The sequence below is a fragment of the Filicampus tigris genome, chromosome 8 (assembly GCF_054856515.1).
Source record: "Filicampus tigris isolate MCC_2025a chromosome 8, RoL_Ftig_1.0, whole genome shotgun sequence".
NCBI lineage: Eukaryota > Metazoa > Chordata > Actinopteri > Syngnathiformes > Syngnathidae > Filicampus > Filicampus tigris.
In genome coordinates, this window is record NC_141224.1 from 24,421,432 (window position 1) to 24,439,858 (window position 18,427).

Below are 18,427 nucleotides of genomic sequence, written 5' to 3' on the forward strand. Positions count from 1 at the left end.
TGCATGTTAATGAAGAGCACCTTGTCAATGCTGCATTGATATTTCATTTTCAGTGATTTAACACATCTTTATATAACATCCCTGTATGGTGCACCACACTCGTTGCACCCACAGCTTGTCTTGCACAGATTCCACCAAGTAGGTGCAAAAGCGAGTTTAATGCATCAGGGATTGTGCCAGATATAGAGTGATTAGAGTAGACTAGGGGTCATGAGCCATTTTGAAGCTGAAAGCTACTTCTTGGGTAGGCCGACTAATAAATGCAAAAGGCTACCAGTTAACACACACTTCTGAAATAACATTACATTTATGTTTATATATTATTATTAATGATATGCATTCATGTGAAGACACTGACCCGATTTAAAAAATGTCTTTACTTTTTCCCTTAGCACATCAGGCTTTTCTATAAAAGCTTTCATGAAATAGATTTTCCCATCCATTTTCTAAACTGCTCATCTCACTAGTGTCGTGGCATGCCCTGGTCGCCACCCAATGGCAGGGCACAAATAGACAAACCATTCACACTCACATTCAACCAATACGGACATTTTTAGAGTATTGCTATGTTGCCTGTTATTTATGGCTATGATTTTTCCGGAAAAGGAAAAAAAAAATCCTCCTATTGTTGAACCTAACCCTTACTTCATAAATATGACTAAATACACAGTACGAATTATTATTATTATTATTATTATTATTATTATTATTATTATTATTATCAAGCAGATCAGGTGATGGATAGATTAGTGTTATTATTATTATCAATATTTATAATTATCATTATTAAAACCTGGCGTCCTAGATAAAAACGAGATTCAGAATCAGCACAAAAAACATCTAGAAAAGTGTACTTGCATTTCTTATTTTTTTAAAAATCATCGTGTAATCAGTATCCCTGGGAGTATTTTTTTTTTTTCATTTACATTGTGTTTTTGTAATCTTATGTACTATAAGTATTGATTCCAAACTGCACCCAACGATGTGGCTCAGTTGCATGCTGTTTCATGCGTTTTTGTAAAGTATTGATGGTTGCTTGGTCAATGGTAGAACTGATGGATTATGTCGTTTAAGTACCATTGCATTTACTATTTCAAACAGACTTGTTTAATCATCACTGCAGCATTTCCGCATTTGCTGTTGTCTTTGTGCTTGTGATCTTTCATTTTACAATTTCTCTTCCATTCTATTCCTGTAAAATACGTGAAGGAGACAATTCGTTACTATGGCGGACGGCAAAGAGCGTCCGTGTGCGGTGCCTTGTTCAGAATGGACGCTGGCAACAGAGGATGGCGTGACGTCACGTCACCAGGGAAACCCGGCTCAGTGAGTCACGTGTCATGTATAAAAGCGGAAGGCGGTCCACTGGTCTGCGCATTCACGTTCAAGGAAGCATCAGTCGTCGAGGTAAGCCATAAGCCTACTTTAGCACGTACTTCCTTCACACTATTAACAACATGCAACTTCCATTCGACAACGTTTGTGTAACTAAGGACGAGTTAAACAAGTGGTTTGTAGCGTCATCATAAAAAGAATCAATGGAGGTTCCAAAACTCGCTTTTCTGTCGGTGTACAGTGCAGCTTGGCCTTTGAAGAAGAGACGACGACTGAATCATGTCCGTGCTCGACACCGTTTCGACTCATGGAGGCTCCATACCATCATTTTATCGTTATCAATTTATACTGGCGCCAGATGATGAGTGGGTGATATTAGGAGCGTTAAGTATTGCATTGTGCTTGACGTAAGGCTTACTTCCTTCTGGAATGGAGGATAAACCCGAGGATGGGAGGGGATGCGGTTATGGCGCCAGCTACTTGTTGTGTAATCCATGCGTTGTTGCATCACTTGGTCTTCACGGTTATTTGTAAATATTCAGAACAGATCTTTTCAACTTCACGCAGGTCACGGTACAATTTGAGTGCACGCGTCAAATGCAGGCGCAGCCTGCTACGTGTCAGCGGCAGCTCCTTTTGCTGCATCTTTGCGGAAGTGAATTGGCGTCCATGTTACGTAACCTACGAGGCTCAACAAACTGTATTTCCATTTATTACAGCCAAATACTCTGAAATATCTATCAATTAATCATGCTTAAATGTGCATAGTTAATCGAAAAATCTTCAAATCGGCTGTGATACTGCTGGGAGGTAGAGGTTCAAATACTGTATGTGCGAAAAGAATTACGTGCCTGTGCGTCTTTTCATCATGAAGTCTGGCGCCGTCGGATGCTTATGCACGCGCATTTTACAAAGTGATGTAGTAACTGCACATGCTTTTTAATATTATGTAATTCACTTTAATGTTGAATGAATGATTACAAGCGCAACACGCCTTATTTATTTGTGTTTGAATCTTGAACGGAATAGCTCTGTATCGCTTTCAACTATAGTTCTGTTTATACCCGTTTGAGTTATTACAATAAGTATACCTTCTTCTGATGTGAGCCTACTCTGTTCACATAGGTGTGGTGTACAGATAGACATGTAAGGCCTTGTCTCATAGCTGAAGGTCGTCACTCTAGCAGGGGAAGGTCGATGCAGGCCTGCAGCTGCTGTTACGATGCATATCTGTGGCTAATATATTCTCAAATCTCTCAAAGTTGAGATGGGCAAACTACACGGAATCCATCGTACAGGCCGTGACTGAAGGTCATCATTGCAGGCCTGCAGTTGCTGCAGAGATGCTTAGTCCTGTTGTCGATCCAATATCGGTTAGCAGGGTTTTTTAGGCCTAGTGATGATTTGGAAGATGCCTTCCACGTATGACAAGCACTGATACTGTTTCAGTTTTAGAATTGTACAAATCAAGTTTTTATACATGTTTGTATAAATAGTTATAGAGGGTTAAGTACCCTAACCAGGAAGTACTAGTTCTACATTTGCTGATAATTTGACTATTTCCAGTGCAAATTGTTAGTTGAAAATATATACATTCTATATGGTATTTGTTACCAAATACCATATAAATTGTGGAGAAGAAAAAAAAAAAAGTAATTTTAAAGGCCAGTATAATATAAACTCTTGAAATTGTTTGGTTAAAATACAACACTTGCAATATTTTTAAACATCTTCATAATCAGTTATTTCATATATGTTTGCTGCTTTGCAAATGCTGCATTCTGGTAGCTTTCATCAACGACGGGAGTGTTTGCCTGCACCGCCTCTGCAGAGTCATCACATGACACGTCTGCTTTTGAATCCTCTGCAGGCTGACCGGCGCACCTTTCATTTATGCATGTGCTTGCGCATTCAATGACCCCACCCCCCCTAAGAATCTAGGATGCATGTTCCGTATTGATAGCACACGTGTTGACTAAAAAGTGAAAAATTAGCCTGTTAGGATTTTTTTAACTCAATAACTTGAAATCTCCACTCCTAGATGACCAGCGCAAACTAGCTTTTCTTTTATTGTATATTATTGTCTTTGTTATTATCTTTATTTGTGTTATGTTGGATCTCTTTATTTTGTTATTGCAAATGTTTAGTCTCTTATTTAGTAAAGCGACTTTAAGTGTCCAAAAGCGTACTATATAAATCAAACATATTATTATTTTTAATACACATGCACTGCCTGATCGCAAGGTCGCCGCCAGCTTGGTCACTGAGCTGGACTGCATTCTAAAATCACCATATTCATATTTTTTTACATAATAACAGCATTCACAAAGGAATAGATTACCTACATTGATCGAACACCTAATATTGAGGCACTTACTTGCTAATGCACACACATATTGTGAATCAGGTCAATTTGTGGAGGAATTCAAATGTGTTATGTTCCTCTTTATCTGGCTATTAGCATGGGTCTTAAACATCTATCCATCCATTATAGGTGGCAAAAAATTGCATCAAATAAAACTGAACTAATAAACTAACCACGAGAGGGTGCTGGAACTGGACAAATGGAAAACAACTTGGGCTTTTCAACAGATTTGCTGCTATTAATAACGTGACACGATGACGACGATATATTGTGGCAATTTTAATAACACGATATCATGATATTGCCAATATTGTGACATCCCCAATATGAATGCATCTTTTTATTATACTTAATAAAAAATAATAAAATAAAAAGTAAAATAATTAGAATGATTAATTTTGTTAAAGCCTACCAATCACGGCTCAGATTCAGAAAACAGGTTAGCCGTGATTGGCCGTTGCGAGCAGTTGTGATGTCATTTTCAGTCAACAGAAGACAAAATGGCCGCCCCCAGAGATGTCTAAAACCAAGTGCATTTTGCTGCTTAACTTATATTCCACAAATGCAAAATTAATCAGAATGCCGTGTTGCAACTAGTGAGTCTGCTGGGAACATATTCTTGAAAAAAATATGATTGGGTGGACTTCTGCTTTAAGTCATGTTTTAAATCAAGGCCACTGCTAGTTCTGGCAGGGCCACCACAACTTGGTTCATTGTCGGGCCACCACCCAAAAAGGCTTATTGTCTGGCCCAGCACTATAGTTACAGGTGAATTGCTATTTGCGGGGAATAGGGACCACGGCAGCGCACAAATAGCAACAATCTGCATATACAGTAATTGACTGCCCATTGAAATTATTTGGGGGAAGATGTTATTTTATGTATTTTATACCATTTTAATTAATCAACCAATTAATCTGTAATCAGTAGGACTGAACAATTTCAGGAAAAAATTGTATTGCGATTTTTCTGACTGATATTGCGATTTTGATTTAATTTGCGATTTCCTTGAAATCAAGCTTCAGTGCAATAGTCACAATGTACAGTAACATTTACAAACATGACACAAAATGCCATTATACCATCAAAAACATTAAAAGCTCTAATAAAGACACTAAAGAGGTTTTGTGAGGTTCAATGGTTCAAGTAAAGAATTACTGTACTACTTGCTGTCAAGTATAAATATGCATTTATGTGCAATTGTGAACATAAAGTAAATTTTTAACCCCAAAATGAATTACATTTTGTACTAATGTGCAAGTTCTTTGTACATAAGTCAATATTTTTTCCATATTTTTGCTAGAGACTTAACTGCTTCAAACAGAGACTGAGGGCTTAGCGGTATGGCTTTAAAATCCATATCATGATATTATTTGAATCTTTTGGTCCTACCAGTAAGGGTGAGTGTAAAATTCACAATGAGAATATTTGTGATTGTGTGCTAAATTCCTAATGTAGCCCTCGCTTTATTTTTTTGTCTAGATAGGTGCCGATTGTAATACAACATTTCTGTTCATAACTGCTGGATCTCCACGCTTACGCAGTCCAATCAGGCTTCAGTAAAAACTCTACTGTATACCTAATAGGGGTGTAACGCAAATCTTAGACGAGGAAGCAAGCAGTCTTTTTAGCCCAAAACGTTAAACTTAAATAGCGAGATTTATCATATTGTAGCGTCTTCCAGGAACACGCCGTCAAGCGTAGTTTAACTATCACGTTTTACGAGAACGATTATCACGAGCACAACTGCTCGCGCTCTTCTTTCTCCGCTGCTTCGTACGATGCATTCATGAACCTCGGAAACAACACAACTCAGCAACACACAAATCCGACCACAACACAGATAACCCAATTCGTTACAATATGCTGTTGAACCTTCAAAGATTTCAATGCCTAAAAAGTGTATACAATTTCATAAAGACTTTAAAAAAAAAAATTCATTGTAAAAAGATTTTTAATATAGTTAGCAATAATTGTAATTGTTATTGTATGTATTTTATTCATCACAAGAAGTGTATACATGTACTGTAATGACAATTTATCTTTAACTTGAATACTTAGGTGTGTCATAGGCTTTTGCTGTTGAGTGTTTAAAGATTTCAGTGTCTTAATAATTTACTAAATTAAGAGATCTTTATTGTTAGTTATTTTTTATTCTGGTGTAATTTCTTAGAATATCACCTGAATGGTATGGTTCACTTTTATTTTTTTCTAAAAAATGTACCATTTACTTGTCATCGTTTCAAAATAAACATATTTTTTTAAAAAATCTTTTTTTTGTACAAAAAATTTACCGAACCAAAGTTTCCAAAAATCCGAACCGAACCGAAATGTGATTTAGCGTACCATTACACCCCTAATACCTAAGCACTTATTTTGCTATTTTCGATTCTGCATTTCACTTTAGCGATTAGCACACTTAGCGACCCCTCGTTCGCTTCCACGGTGAAAACGCCACATGTTAGTGGGCTTCTTTATTTGTCATAACGGAGGAGATAATGCACAGCATGCAGCTCGTTGCTGCGTTGCACATACTTAATAGTATAAATAAAGACGTGCTGCTACAGGGCAAGTTAGCTTAGCGCCTAGCGTTCAAGCAGCCGCAAACGAAATGACTTCCAGAAGTACGGGCGACAGCGAGTAGTGGGACAGCGCTTTCTTTTTTTTCTTTTTTTTTTTTTATCAGTTCGGCACTGGACCTGCCACAGTAGCATGCCACTAATGGTGAGCGAGGGGCATAATTGGCATCGGCCTAAAAAAATCCACATCGGTCGGGCCCTAGTATAAACAGGCAAACAAAACATGCGTGACAAGCCCAAAAACCCAACGACAACTAAGTCCTTTTGGTAGTTGCTGATCAAGCATGCCACTAACACAAAGAGCAGACGTGTCAATTGTACATCGCTGTCCGCAGGAAGTGTAAGGCTTGCTGAGTGTGCAGCCTGTGTGTGTGTGTGCGTGGGTGGGGGTGTGTGTGCGTGTGCGCATGGTGGCGGGATGATGTTGGACAAGAATGTGGCAGCAAGGTGACATTTTCCACAAATGGAAACCGGGCAGGGGAAGGTAGTGGATTTCATTTGTGTTGTTATGAACAGAGTAGAATTGTCACCGGTCTTTGCCTCGTTTCTCAGGGAGGTTGGCCACAAGTGAAAACATGCCTTCATTGTATGTTCATCATGGCTGACAGCCAGTTAGCTTACTGCAATGGAAAAGTACTCTTGAGATAGAGGATGTGGCAGAGGCAAAGAAAGCAAGATAAAAGTTTGAATTGGGCAGGAACAAAAAGCTGTGGAGCGGCACTATTTTTTTCCCAGTTATGGCTTTTGGTATCTGACAAGAATTGTAGCTCCTACCGATTATCTTGTTCATGTCATACAACAGAAAATAGAAGCATGTTGTTTGGCGTAAACCCCTTTTCCCAGCCATGGCCCCTCCAACTCCCACCCATTTTCTTCTCTAATAAATGGGTCACAGCTCAGGGGGAGGGCATTGTGCTCCAAAGGAAGTGGACAGGGCTGACAAAGAACGGTCAAAACGGAACAAACACCGTAGGTTGATGGAAGTTTGGTGCTGAATTGTAAGCATGACAATGATTCAACAGAAATTAGAACCAGTGGCAGTGAGCGAGCAGGTGGAAGAAGATAGAAGTACAGAAAAGAAAATGTGTCCTTGTGATGCAACTACTTGCAAGACTAAAATAGTTGTTTGGCCTCGAGACCATTAGAGAATCAGTGTCACCCTCCCCCTGTGCATTTAATGAGTGCCATCAGATGTTAAGATGCTGTTCACAACATTTCACTTGACTGCTCTACTAGGCACAATGCAGCCTCTGTGCACCACCTAATGTAATTGTGTGGATGCCAATGTGAGTGTCCTGAATGCAGGATCAGCAGAGCTGGGCACTTGACCATTTTTTGCCGGTCCGGCCGCGACCCTCCTCCCTTGACCTGGGTACCCTCCCGGCCGTGGCCCTCCGGCCATATTCATAAACATTGTCGGCCCCCGCCCCATTACGCCCCACCGACCCAAAAAGCGTCCGTGATTGACGTCGCTGCGGGAGAGACACTAACGGCAGAGGCTTTTTAAGGATCATGTCATGTCATCTTCCAAACCGCTTATCCTATACAGGGTCGCGGGGAGTTGCTGGAGCCTATCCCAGCCGTCAATGGGCGAAGGCAGACTACACCCCGAACTGGTCGCCAGCCAGTCGCGGGGCACACATAGACACTGTCACTGAGCGGGAATCGATTTTTAAGGATCATTAGCTGGCTAATTTACTATTCAAACCCGCTGTGGAAACGCTTCAAACACGCTTCAAAATGCGCCACATAGTACTGTAGCGTCTCCCAACGATACTCCATCAGTCGTAGTTCAATGAACGCGTTTTTATTAATTCAACCCGTGCCTACCACCTGCAACTGGGGCATACCATTACAAAGAGGGGCCGGGGTGGGGCAATGCCACAATCCCTATAACAGCAGTTGTCGCTCGCGCCGACGCGGGAATAGAAAGAAGCCTAAAAAGAAGCCTTTCACCGAGTAGGCTGAGATGAAGTTTGGCCACCTCGCGAGCACGTCACACGCACGTGGGCCGGACTAAAATACACCTCCGGCCATGCTTAGTGAAGCCATTTTTTAACATTTTTTTGATTGAATTTGTGGTCTAAATTGCAGTTTTGACGTTACTGTACTGCAATACTGTTTAAACTAAATTTGAGATGACTTACCCATTCCCACTTGCATGCGAGAGAGCTGAATACGCCCCTTTTACGACGGCATTTTGGGTTCAGTTTTATGAGGTTTGCTTTTTTGTCAACGCCAAAGCATGTGCTATCAATATATATCATTTGAAAAAAAGCCCCCAAAATATGTTTTTATCCATGAAAGATTACTCCCAGATCCTTTTGTAGTAATTGTAAGGTGTTGTACGGTTGATATATCATTGGAATGTTGAGCTCATGCACTTTTTGATCATGCCGAAACGTAATTTCTGAAATACGGGTGCCTGTGACGCATTTTAGGGCTGCTCGATTATGAAAAAAAAAACATTTATCATGATTATTTGGGAAGTAATTGAAATCAAGATTATTCAACCAATCATTTATTTTTTGGTACAAAACAAGTTTACACATAAAAGATGTTTAAACAAAAAAAAAATATAAAGACAAATGTAAGTAAGTTACTTTTGGATCAAACAAAATGTATAAAATGTAATAAAAAATTTTTAAAAAGGTGCAAATGTAGTAATTCAAGTATGATTTCCTCGTGTAAACAAACATGCGTTGGATATAAATGAATATTAATATTTTTTTACGATTATGCCAATTTTGTAATCGTGGAGTGTTGTAAATGTAATTGAATATTGATTAATTGCACAGCCCTAAATGCATTTTGCTGAGCCGGTTCGCAAATGTATTTCATTAATTAGCAAAGTAGCCTTCTTGGGAAGGCTTAGGCGGACCCAGCAAGGAAGGAAAAGTCAAGACAAGAGAGGTGATTGCTGAGTTTTGTAAACACACAAAAGGTGATGTAACTGCAGAGGAGAAAGAAGGGAGCGTACAGCAACGCTTGCTCGTATCCGCTCTCCTTTAATGACCTTGTTTATAAGAGAGAGCAACACAAAATGGTGGACAGGAGGTTTCAATTAAACCCGATCAAACAGAAAGGAAACTTTTAACATGTACTCTTCACTAGTGACCTGGTGGGTTTTTTTTTAACATTATTTTGAGTGACGCAAAAATTGTTCAGTATGTTTTATTTCCATCTCTTTATTTGAAGTGTACCCATAATGAGTTTAGCAGTCAGCTTGTCTAACATGAGCGACACACACTTGTAGCCACACAGCAGTTAAGCAGATTACACTGTAGCAGTCTAAAATGACATCCAAGCAGTGTCAAGGACAGCCTGAGTTACCTGAGCTCACCGGGCTAATGCACCTTGTGAATGCTGCTGGTTTAGTAAGAGTTGGAACTTTCAGAAAGAAAAAAAAACACTTCACGATCCCAGGTTTTCCACCGCACAGCAAGTCTAGTAACACACTCAGTGTGTATTGAATGAGAGACAAAACTGGCTTCTATTAAAGTGGAAAGACAACGGCATAACTAAACATTGTATGCCTCTACCGTGGTTGATCACACTCAGCACAAATGAAAGGAGACAAAACCAACAAGTCGAGCCACGGGGAAGGAGGATCACATAGCTGAACGGATGCCAGGCATCATGTTTGATCCGACCTGATCGCTGTGTTCTATTCCAACTTCCCTCCCTGCATTTTGCCCCGCCTTCTCATTGTCACCATTGTTTTCCAAACATGTCCATGCACGACACAATACCAGCGCTTGCGCTTCAGCCAGAACCTGTATTTTTCCTACACTGCACTGAAACACTCCCTGACATTCAACTTACTGAGATGAATACATAGCAGCTTGTGTTCAAACGGCTTTCGTAGACTGTTGCATAACATAACTTTGATGTATTTTACGAGGGTTTTCGCATTCAGTGGACCCATTTACATACTTAACAAGAAGGATTTCTTACTTGGGTATAACCCCTCCTCACCAATGGTTGCATAATTAGTGCTGTCAAATTTACCACGTTAGCGGGCGGTAATTAAATTTTGTAATTGAACGGTATGTTGAATGTATATATCTGCCTTGTGCCTTTTGTCTTTCCATTCCAACAACAATTTACAGAAAAATATGGCATATTTTGGAGATCGAATTCGAATTGCGATTAATTATGATCAATTATTTTTTAAGCTGTGATTAACTCGATTCAAAATTTTAATCGTTTGACATCCCTTTGCATAACGCCAAGTTTTTGTTCACAAGGCTTCTTCTGTTGCTTTCCAGGTAACCCAATACCCCCCAGGAAGCAGCAACCATGCCAGACCTCTGTGTTGGAATCAATGGGTATGTGAGAAACACACATTTGGTGTAAGGATGTTGTAGGTTGCATCATAGTTAATGCTTTCTGCCGTTGTTATCACAATAAAAATCTTAATGTCATCAGAGTGTGTTCAGGTCGCATAATTGCAGCTCGTCTAAGAATTTTCTCAGTGTTCCTTCACTACTTTGCGGTCACACAATCCCGAACCGACATTTCATCAAAGGCATTTTCTATTGATATCGATTGTAATGACTATACAGGCGTAAATCACACACACAAAAAAAAAAAAAAATACTTCTACTTCATGTAAATTCACATGTTGCGAGGGGGCATGGAACCCATCACCTGCAAAAAGTGAGTGAACACTGTATTTGTCTGAGGGACACAGTTACAATATATTTTGGAATGCAATTTCATCTTCTGTCCGAGGACTGACTGTGAAAGAGAACTAAGAATGTCTTTGTCCTTGTCCGTAGCTTTGGTCGTATTGGCCGCCTTGTTGTGAGGGCCTGCTTGCAGAAAGGCATCAAGGTTGTGGCCATAAATGACCCCTTCATTGACCTGAAGTACATGGTGAGAGAATACTGAAATGTCTTTTGGCCTATGTGGGTGTAACATACAGTATAAGATATTGAACTGTGCTGAAGCGTAGAATACTTGGCTAGAATGTACTTGCCATGTCGTGCTTGTCATTCAGTTCAAATGTGCGTCCACTGATCAAAAACATGCATACCGAGCAATATCATTGTGCCTGCTTCTTAGGTCTACATGTTCAAGTATGACTCCACTCATGGCCGTTTTGATGGTGAGGTGTGCGAGAAGGATGGCAAGCTCATCGTGAATGGCCAGGAGATCTCTGTCTTCCAGTGGTAGGCACAGAAGTAAAATTGAAAAGAATAATTCATCACTAGTAGGGTGCCAGTTTTCCCTGCTGCCCAGTCCACTTTGCACAGATCTGATCAGCTTGATTGGATCGGCCGATATTTTGCATTTTATGCACAAACAGTGATTGGTTGTAATGTCATAATTTACTGTTTGACCAGTGATCAGATCTGCATCAGGAAAAGAAACTACAGTCGACCCCCACATGCACGTGGTTCAGCACCTGCAGATTCGCATATACGTATATTTTTTGCGCTATATAGAAAATATATATTTAATGTGGTTTTAGTTCGTGCGGGGGGGGGGTGCTTTCTAAATGTTTCATGTCACCTCGTCTTTAAAATACTTGAAGTAGTAGTAGTTATTAAAGATCTTTTCCTCTTGATCTGACTAGTATGAAGCCAGCTGAGATCCCCTGGGGCGATGCTGGTGCCAAGTACGTTGTGGAGTCCACCGGAGTTTTCCTCAGTGTTGAGAAGGCCTCTGTATGTACTTGAGCATCCCGTACGTGCATGCACATTATGTCTTGAGTTTTTCAAAGTTTCTAATTTGTGCCCTTTCCATCATGACTATAGGCTCACATCAGTGGTGGGGCTCAACGTGTGGTAGTGTCAGCACCCTCACCTGATGCCCCCATGTTTGTCATGGGCGTCAATGAGGACAAGTACGATCCCTCCTCCATGACGATTGTCAGGTAATGTGTTGCGTTCTTGAAGTTTTCTTTGCGCAGGCGACTGATGTGACTCACAACTTCTCAAAGATGGCGCATGTGTTTCTGTGAACAGCAATGCCTCCTGCACCACCAACTGCCTGGCCCCCCTGGCCAAAGTCATTCATGATAACTTTGGCATTGAGGAGGCCCTCATGGTAAGCATCCACAACAAGTAGGGATAGATAGATTATCGGCTCCGATATTCAGTGTTTTGACGAATATCGGCATCTGCCTTTTTCAAAAATCTGATGGCCGATATTAAATAACTTAAAAAAAGAAAAAACTGTTAACTTCAAGGAACTATTCATTCAAAACCTTTAAGAGATTCTACTGACCCTGGCCGCACTCTGCACTTTTTGTTTTTGTTTTGTGTGTGAAATCAAAACATGGATAAGTGAAATTTTAACATTTCTGTCATTTTGAAATTTTGGCGGACTTTATTTACAGTAGAAAACTATATGGAGTTCAAGTTTTCATATCACTTTTGAAGACATGTTTATGCTCCCTTTTTGTTGGAATTTTACTACAAAGATGTATATTGGAAAACATTAATAATAATTTTAAAAAATCAACATTATGCAAATCTGAAAAATTGTTCACCTACACAGATGCTTAAAGACCTTTCAACAAATTTAAGAGATTTCTTTTTGGGGGGGATTTTGACGCCCAAATTTTACTTTTTTCTGAAAATGGATATCGGCTCCAAGTAGCGGTTATCGGCCTCCTTGACTACTGATAATCGGTATCGTATCGGCCCTGAAAAAAACACAATCGGTCTATCTCTAATAACAAGCACAATTTAGTTTGGAATTTGGTCTGCTTATATTTATAGTAGTCTTTCTAATTTAATGATGTAGTTGAAAGTGAAGTCTTATTTTCTTCGTAGACTACAGTCCATGCTTACACAGCCACTCAGAAGACAGTGGATGGTCCCAGTGCCAAGGCCTGGCGTGATGGCCGCGGGGCTCACCAAAACATCATTCCAGCCTCCACTGGTGCTGCCAAGGCCGTGGGCAAAGTCATTCCCGAGCTTAACGGGTAAAGCACATGAACACAAACACATTACATGAACCGCTCCATGCGGTTTTGTTAACGAAGAGTAATACATAGTAATGGTGTTCATTTGTCTCCAGCAAGCTGACAGGCATGGCGTTCAGGGTGCCTGTGGCTGATGTGTCTGTGGTAGACCTGACATGTCGCCTGTCCAGGTCCGCATCTTATGCTCAGATTAAGGAAGCAGTCAAGAAGGCCGCTCATGGGCCCATGAAGGGAGTGCTCGGTTACACTGAGGATCAGGTGACACAAATATTGTCAATGTGTGAAATGTTTTTCTTCAATTTCACTAGCAGACACTGACTGCCTGTACTGTTTTGAGCAGGTGGTGTCCTCTGACTTCATTGGCGACACCCACTCCTCCATCTTTGATGCTGGTGCTGGCATCTCCCTCAATGACAACTTTGTGAAGCTCATTTCCTGGTTAGTTGTTTTTTGTGTGCATTTGTCCTTCACTTGAATCAGATTTTTGCAAACAGAAAACCATACATTTTATAAACTCATTCTCACATTTCTCTGTACCCTGCTCTAGGTATGATAATGAGTTTGGCTACAGCCACCGCGTTGCTGACCTGCTGATGTACATGCACCGCAAAGAGTAAACACTTAGCTGTGCTGAAGGCACGTCCAGAAAGGGACCACCTCAACCACGCTCTATCCCCTCCTTTCTCTTTTACACACAGGCTCCACCCATAATCCTGTCATAGCATCCAGTCCCTTAGCTCTTCTTCTGTATAATTAGAAAGCAGAAATTATGTGTTAAGTGTTCTGATTTAATCTCGTCTTTCCCTTTAATGATGAGATGATTGGCTGGTGACAGTATTTGTGTCTGTGTGCCCCTGCCCTCTGCACCTCCCACCGGCCCTGTAGATGTGTTGTTATGGCTCAATACTGTCGTTAACTGCTGTATCCATCTCCATGTTGGTGTGTTTCAAAGGCTTATTCACCAGTGGAAGGAGGAAGGGCAGAGTGACTGTAACTCTAAAGAGTAATGAGACAATAAACAAAACTTGAAAACCTTCAAGTTGACTAGTTGTCCCATTAATTTACAGATGCATGTGGAGATGATACATGTACTGACTGTCAATATGATGCTGGGTCTTAGGTACAGATGAAATGTAAGTTAAAAGGTCATCCTTTCAAATCAGGCTTTACCAACCTTTTTGAAACTGATGGCTACTTATTGGATATTGAAGTTGGCGACAAGTACTTAGATAACACATTTGCTCAAATTGCTTGTGATTACATTTAATTTATGTGAAGACGATGCGATAGACCTGCTCACGTCGCTCAAATACCCGTCAGTACCCACACCACACCAAACTCCTATTCAGGGCTAGGAAAGTACAAGGGGCCCGCTCCCTTATTTAACACTACAACGCACAGGTTTTTTTTTTTACAACTATTGAACTACAAATCTGGGTGATATTTGACAAACAACTCTGCTGGCTACATTTAGCCAACTTTCACTAGTGAATTGGCCAATACCTGCCAAAGCAGCAGAGAGTATGGCGATGTGACAGTCAAATGTAACGCAGAAAAGTCAAATGACAGGCCTTCTAGTGAGCATATAGATTATCAAGAGTCACAAACATTTGTGAATGGGTTATTTCAGTGTCTATTTTTATTTCACTTACTTTTGCATTGATTTATCTGTTAAAGATCAGCCGCGACCCCCCAGCCATATTCATTATCATGTGTTGAATATACTCCTGGACACAAGTTGTTTTGAAAGAAGCCTAAAAAGAAGCCTTTCAACGAGTAGGCTGAGATGAAATTTGGCTGCCTCGCGAGCACGTCACACGCATGAGGGCCGATTAGTGGGCCAGCCGGACTAAAATCCACTTCCAGCCATGCTTAGTCCAGCCATTTTTTCAAATTTGTCACCCTCCGCCCCAAAAATGGGCATACGGCCGGGCCAGAGGGTCCGGCCGGTCCGGCCTAGGGACGGACTGCCCAGCTCTGGAGTTAAGGAGCAAAATCCACCTGTTTTTAGCCATCTCAGGGCGCAGCCATTTTGTCACTTCTGTCGACTGAAAATGACATCACAGTTGCTCAGGTAACGACCAATCAAGGCTCACTTTGTTTTATGAAGCCGAGCCCTGAGATGTCATTTTCGGTCGAATGCAAGTGACAAAATGGTCACCCCCTGAGATGGACACAAACGGGTGGGTTCCATCTTCTACAGACTTTGCTGATGAGCTGATCATTTGGATCAAGTGTGTTGCAGCAGGGAGAGAAGGAAACAGGAAATGACAGCGGCCCTCGAACAGGATTGAAAACCCTTGGTTTAATGCCTTGATGGAACTTTTTTCTGTTTGAGATTGAAATTACCAACTGCATTTGAATGCACCTCGTGTCTAGACAAACGCAAGAGATGTCAGTGGTTAGTATCATGTACCCGTTATGTATGGTGGACCAAAACTGCCAAAATAAACAATAAGTGAAAATAAAAACAAATGTAAAAATATTTATATAATTGAAAAAAATATATAAAAATAAATCGACAATTAATTGTATTATATTTTTGTATTTGTATTATTTAGTATATTTTCATATTCCCACATTTATTTTGCTATTGGTTTTTAATTTTTAAACTTATTTTTAACATACATTTGTGTTTTTTCCAATATTTTTTTAATATTGACTTTATTCTGGCTGTTTTGGTCCAATGCAGAAGGAAATTATAAATGGAATATTCAAATGAGGGGGCAGACTTAAAGGATCATGGAGCCGAGACGGTCTATTTTTCAATAACAAGCTCAATTTATGTACAGTATTTTTTTTAAATCAGGAAAATGATATATAGCTTGCATTTTAACTTTTATCAATTTGTTTTGGAGAAATCAGTACAAAACTAACGTGTTCAGGAACGCCTACAAGAAATTAGCAATTTGACCACATCCCCTCCCCTCGCTCCATGCCTTGTGTGATGTCACGATAGGGACCGATTACATTTTGTCATTCAAAGTCATTGTAAATAACATCGCTAATATTGTCAAAATAACGGGGATCAATCGGCTCCAATACATGTGGACATCTCTACTTTGGCCCACTTCAATCTCTGAAAACATCACAAAATGATTAGCCTTTCTATGTCTGACCAAAGAGAGCAAGAAATGAGCAGCCTACATGCAGCTAAGGTGCACTTACGTCGTTTTATGTCACGAAGTCACCAAGAGACTCAAACACATTGTGTTCCAAGAAACTTTTTCGTTAGCTGAATTGCTCATAGGTTGTTACAGATTACACTTAAAGTGTTAGCTTGACTTACTTTTTCTCCGAGGTCCACCCCTGCGCCGCCTATCCGGAAATGAGGTTGCTTAAATGGCCATACTCGGCTGAAGGGACGGCCTCGCTGGAAGTCCGGTGCTCTTAATCTTTAAGTCCAATTTTGAAGGCCTAGATAGACCAATCCGACATTGGCCAACTGTGACAGACGCTTACCCCCTGTGGCTGGAAAAATAGACCGCAACGACAGACAGCGACGCTGACTATTAAAGTAATTTGCATGCGTGAGATGTAATACCCTTCCATACCATTGGTGGCGGTAATCACTATTTCTCATGGTTAGAAAAATCCAACCGGCAAGCTATTGGCCAGGGGCAGATTATGAAAATGTAAACAATGCATTCAGCTATATTCTTTGCCCACGATGAACTCCCACGCGAAGTAAACCCCCACGTTCTTGACACAGTATCAATCAATCAATCACATTTATTTATATAGCACTTTTCATGCAAAAAAATGCAACTCAAAGTGCTGTCCAATAAAAATGTCCAAAACACAACATAAAAGGAAGACCCGCTCCCGCCCTCCCTCCCAACAAACCCAAAGACATATATCTGCCAGTACATCAGCACTCGCAATACACACACACACACACACACACAAAGCACACAACCTGATGAACTGTATTAAAAAAGACATGACAAGGCACAGAGAAACCATATGAGGAAAGGGTGCCCAGGGGGGGCTCATTCACACTGAGGGGAATGACAGCCCACGGGCCACGGGGAGTGCCACCATCACAGAGACCCCCGGCCCAGATTAGCCGGGGAGACCCCACACCTAGTGTAGAGGCCCCCCGGTCACCTGGACCTGGCAGCCTTGGCTGCCTAGACGGCAGATATCCGTGGAACAGAGCCCCATGTCTTTTCAAAGTTTATACCTCCATCCATTTTCTCGAATCTGCCACTTATTAGCCGCACATGCCGCACCAGTGATGCCGAGCGGAATCTGGCAGAACACTGGCTACTTGCTGACCGGTGGTGGCGTGGAGCTAACTCCTATTCGAGCGGGCAGCTCGTCCGAGACACGAACCCTCATGTAAGAAGATGATCTCCTTCTGCTAATATTGACTGTTAGCAATCAAAACTAATCCTGCCTCGACTAGCCGTGGGAGCAAGCCGGAGCCAACAGCCATGGCTGCCTATGGGAAAATAAAGCGTTTGCATCGCTAAATGTCCAAAAACTATGATCAATTGTCACTAAAATTCCGATTTACATTCCTGGTATTGTCCACTGTAACCGGTAGTTTAAAAAAAAAAAAAAAGAAAAACGATCAGCATAACATGTTTGATTTTGTGGAGGTGATACTGGTTTTTCTTCATAGGAGTTCACATTTGATGTTAATAAAAACTAAATATTGTGCCGCCCGTTTTTATATTTTCACAATTTGAAATGGACAAAAGTAGGAATGTGCAAATGAATTTTAGTGGCAATTAATCATTTTCAGACACTAGGTGACAACAGAACATGAAAAACAAAAACAAGGAACAACACAGATCAAGCCTCAACTCTGATGACGCTAACAGCCTGAGATAGAGATAGAAAAAAAACACTCCCCAAAAGTGGGTGGGACAATTTGCGGCTTTAGTCATCACAAAAAAAGCCCATAAATCACTACAGATTATTTTAGTGCTGAAATCATTTTTTTCATACAGACCTATTCTATAAGTGTTGATGTTCAGCTCAATCAAGTGTCCCTTTAAGTGTGTCTTGGGTTGAACTATTCGCCTATAGGTTGGTCAACATTTAAATGCAGAAATCTAGTAGGCATGCCTGGCTTGCTGACAAGCCACACCGCGAGAAGGCTTGTGTCTTGACCATGGGCGCAGATGGTACTGGGGAGACACTTTCAAAACGACCACAATCCGATACGCAAACTGGCGTGGCGGTTTGAAATATGGA

At 40.8% G+C, this 18,427-nt stretch overlaps 1 protein-coding gene across 1 annotated transcript; it reads left to right on the forward strand.

Moving 5' to 3' along the window:
- The first annotated feature begins 1,324 nt into the window (after positions 1-1,324).
- On the forward strand, positions 1,325-14,258 carry gapdhs (glyceraldehyde-3-phosphate dehydrogenase, spermatogenic). The gene is made up of 11 exons (XM_086037097.1): positions 1,325-1,407; positions 10,551-10,610; positions 11,064-11,160; positions 11,350-11,456; positions 11,864-11,954; positions 12,045-12,163; positions 12,255-12,336; positions 13,068-13,219; positions 13,315-13,477; positions 13,560-13,657; positions 13,767-14,258. The coding sequence occupies exons 2-11, from the start codon at positions 10,582-10,584 to the stop codon at positions 13,834-13,836; spliced, it is 1,008 nt and encodes a 335-aa protein (XP_085893223.1). The 5' UTR covers positions 1,325-1,407; positions 10,551-10,581; the 3' UTR covers positions 13,837-14,258.
- Positions 14,259-18,427: the final 4,169 nt, after the last annotated feature.